Below are 3,436 nucleotides of genomic sequence, written 5' to 3' on the forward strand. Positions count from 1 at the left end.
CAGACTGTAAGTACGTTTTTTATATTTAAAGAGTTTTTATACTTTTTATTTTTTATGATTCAAACGCGAGTTTTGGGCAGTGTAGAGTAGCGCTTGTTGTTTGTCATTTCTCCGATCACAAATGCAGACAGGGTTTTATGTTTACGCGGCGCGGCGCGATGCAACGCAACGCGTAAAAAGACAGTATACGTCATTATAATCAGTAATTATGTCCCCCACTGGATGCAACAAATGCCTCGTTTATAATGGGTTTTCATGTTTTTGTCTCGTCGCTCCTGCGGGACACGGCATCACAGTATGGTGAGGGGCGTAACATTTCCGTCACATGCTTGAGGTATTCGGCCAATCACAACGCACTGGACAGCTGGCCAATCACAGCACACCTTGCTTTTCAGAACGATGAGCTTTGTAAAAATCGACGCGTTTCAGAAAGGCGGGGCATAGAGGAGAAACAATAATGTACAGTATGTAGAAAATAATGTTTTTTGAACCTTAAACCGCATAAACACATTTCATTACACCAAATAATGTTCTTTTTAGCAACATCATATGACCCCTTTAAAGCATGATACAGAGCTAATAGACAGTAACAACTACACACAGCCCAGCCAAAGATAGGTTTGATATTGGGAGATCAGGGAGCCGCTCTCAAAATATGGTGCTCAGCGTGCATTCTACATGAAAAGACATTTGTCAGCATAGATATGTCTATACATATCTATGTTTGTCAGATGCTTAGCTCTGTTGCGCGACGAGCAGAGCAGACGCTTTCAGTTTAGAATTGAAGCGACCGTTGTCCAACTGAATTTTTTATATATTTTTTTCTATTAAAAAGCATAACGACGGTAATGTAAACGCAGCGGTGGCATCTTCTCATGCTAATTTCACCGTCACACTCGTAATGGTGATATCGCGAGACAACTCGACGAGAAAATCGTCACATTGTAATATCGCAAGATCTCGTGGCATGAGCTCTCGTCACCCCTACTGTTAAATACATAATAATGTTTATTTAAGTTGGCAAATTGGATATATTCACACCATTAACTTTTTATGTCACCAGTCATTTCAGTAGAAACTCTCAGTCACAGCATAGATTTAAATATGTATTAGGCTATTTAATCTGTATTTTATGACAGACATTCATATTTCCCCTCCCTTACCCTTTCATTCTTCTCTCATAACCCTTCATTATCTCTCCTGGTCCTGTTTTCTAAAAAAGTTCATGAAACACCCGTTCAACTAAACACAAATGAGATATGATAAGTATTCCTGATAAGAGAGAATAAGCAAATATCATGAAACCCTGCCTTTTCATATAACCATGTGAGAAATCCTCATGTACGACTCAGGAGATGCTGGTTTTCGACTCGGTCTAAGCATGTGAACTCTGATCAACAAGCACAAACTCTCTCTATCCATTCATGTTAGCTTGCTACACTCTTTTTAAAGAATAAGTTATTTGATGTCTAGTGATGGTCATGTTCATGCAAGCCTGATCTGTGCAGATGATAAGCAAATGAACCGTCATTTTCCTCACAGCTTACGAAACATTCTGGCTAAAACCACAATTTATCATTCCATCAGTGTGTCAGCAATGGATGCTCTGCAGTGAATGGGTGCCGTCAGAATGAGAGTCCAAACAGCTGATAAAAACATCACAATAATCCACAAGTAATCCACACCACTCCAGTCCATCAGTTAACATCTGGAGAAGACAAAAGCTGAAACAAATCCAGCATTAAAACATTTTAACCTTTAAACCATTGATTCTGGCTAAAATACAAGTCCATAATAACGCTTCCTCAAGTGAAAAATCATCAAGTCTGAATCAGGAGAGAAATCTGCACAGATCAAGCACTGTTCACAAGCCAAAACAGCTCTAAACAAGTTTGATGTGAGAGACAACAGGAGATGGACTTTTTCACCGGAGAAGGTGTTATTATGGATTTGTATTTTAGCCGGAAGCAGCGGTTTGCCGTTAAAACGCCTTAATGTTGGATTTGTTTCTTACAAACACACAGCTTTTGTCTTCTCCAGATGTTAACTGATGGACTGGAGTGCTGTGGATTACTTGTGGATTATTGTGATGTTTTTATCAGCTGTTTGGACTCTCATTCTGACAGCACCCATTCACTGCAGAGCATCCATTGCTGAGACACTGATGCAATTCTACATCCTCCAAATCTGTTCCCATAAATAAACAAACTCATCTACATCTAGAATGGCCTACATTTTCATTTTTGGGTGAACTATTCCTTTAACACATGCCATGTGGGTTGAGTTGATTCTAAATGTGAAAAAAAATTAAATTCAACCTTATTAACGAATCATGATTTCTCAGTCAAAACAAATGCATACACACCCTCTCAATGACATTGCCTCTCTTTAAGCATGTGCTATGGCTAAGAAAATACAAATTATGGGATTTTAGTATGAGCTGCACTGCATTTAGTGATCTAGTCATTCAGGCAGGGAAGGACAGACACCCATGCAATAAATGTTAATAATCGTGTGTAAAAGATGAAAGGGCTGCTCACATAATAAACAGGAGTTTTCTCTCTGTCTAACACTCCGTGGATCTTGACCAAGCCGGTCTCTCTATCAACAGTGAACAAGTTGACAGGTGGCTGATCAGCACCTGATCCAGTCAGTGAATACTGTATACTTGTCCTGGTCTCCTCATCTGAACGGATCTGAAAACAAATCCATTTCACACTTTAATGGGGTTTAAAAAGAAGCATCTGTTACATGAAAATGTCACTTTGCCTTTTTTTTTTTACCATGCAGTGATACATAACTAGAGTTTATTCATCCTAATCCTTGTAATTGATCATTCATGGCAGAACAGTGGGAAAAGTGCTTATAATTTTTTTTATTCTGGAGAGATCTTACAAATTACCTACTTGTTTCCCATTGCTCTATTTAATTTACAATGCAACTGTTCATCAAAACATCACTAATGTTTGGAAAGCTACCGTTCTGAAAAAAAAAAAAAAAATGAAAACAAAGTATTTTTCCCCAAGAAACAATGCAGAGAACTAAAAAATAAAAATTAGTGCTGTCAAATGATTAATCGCAATTAATCGCATACAAAATACAAGTTTTTGTTTGCATAATATATGTGTGTGTACTGTGTATATTTATTATGTATATATACATGCATGCATATATTTTGAAAATATTTACATGTATATATTTATATTCATATAATTTATATTATAAATAAATATATTTAATATATAAACATAACATATTTTTCTGAAATATATACATGCATGTGTGTGTATTTATATGTACATACTACCCTAAGTCTACTCTGAGAGTTAGTAGACATGTAGTTGCAAATTCATGAGAATTGGTTGACATGTAGTTGATATGTAGTTACAAAGTTACTTATAGTTAGTAGAATGTCTAAAGTGGACTATCGAAATAA

At 36.7% G+C, this 3,436-nt stretch overlaps 1 protein-coding gene across 1 annotated transcript in view; it reads right to left on the reverse strand.

Moving 5' to 3' along the window:
- Nucleotides 1-2,798, reverse strand: part of LOC107671657 (desmoglein-2-like) — a 17,889-nt gene extending 15,091 nt beyond the window's left edge. Inside the window, exons 1-2 of the mRNA XM_016464564.1 lie at nt 2,784-2,798; nt 2,541-2,696 (exon numbers count right to left, since the gene is read on the reverse strand). Coding sequence (XP_016320050.1) covers nt 2,541-2,696; nt 2,784-2,798 — 171 coding nt within the window. The remainder of the gene's footprint in view (nt 1-2,540; nt 2,697-2,783) is intronic.
- Nucleotides 2,799-3,436: the final 638 nt, after the last annotated feature.

Source organism: Sinocyclocheilus anshuiensis, unplaced genomic scaffold (genome assembly GCF_001515605.1).
Source record: "Sinocyclocheilus anshuiensis isolate Anshui unplaced genomic scaffold, SAMN03320099.WGS_v1.1 scaffold524, whole genome shotgun sequence".
NCBI lineage: Eukaryota > Metazoa > Chordata > Actinopteri > Cypriniformes > Cyprinidae > Sinocyclocheilus > Sinocyclocheilus anshuiensis.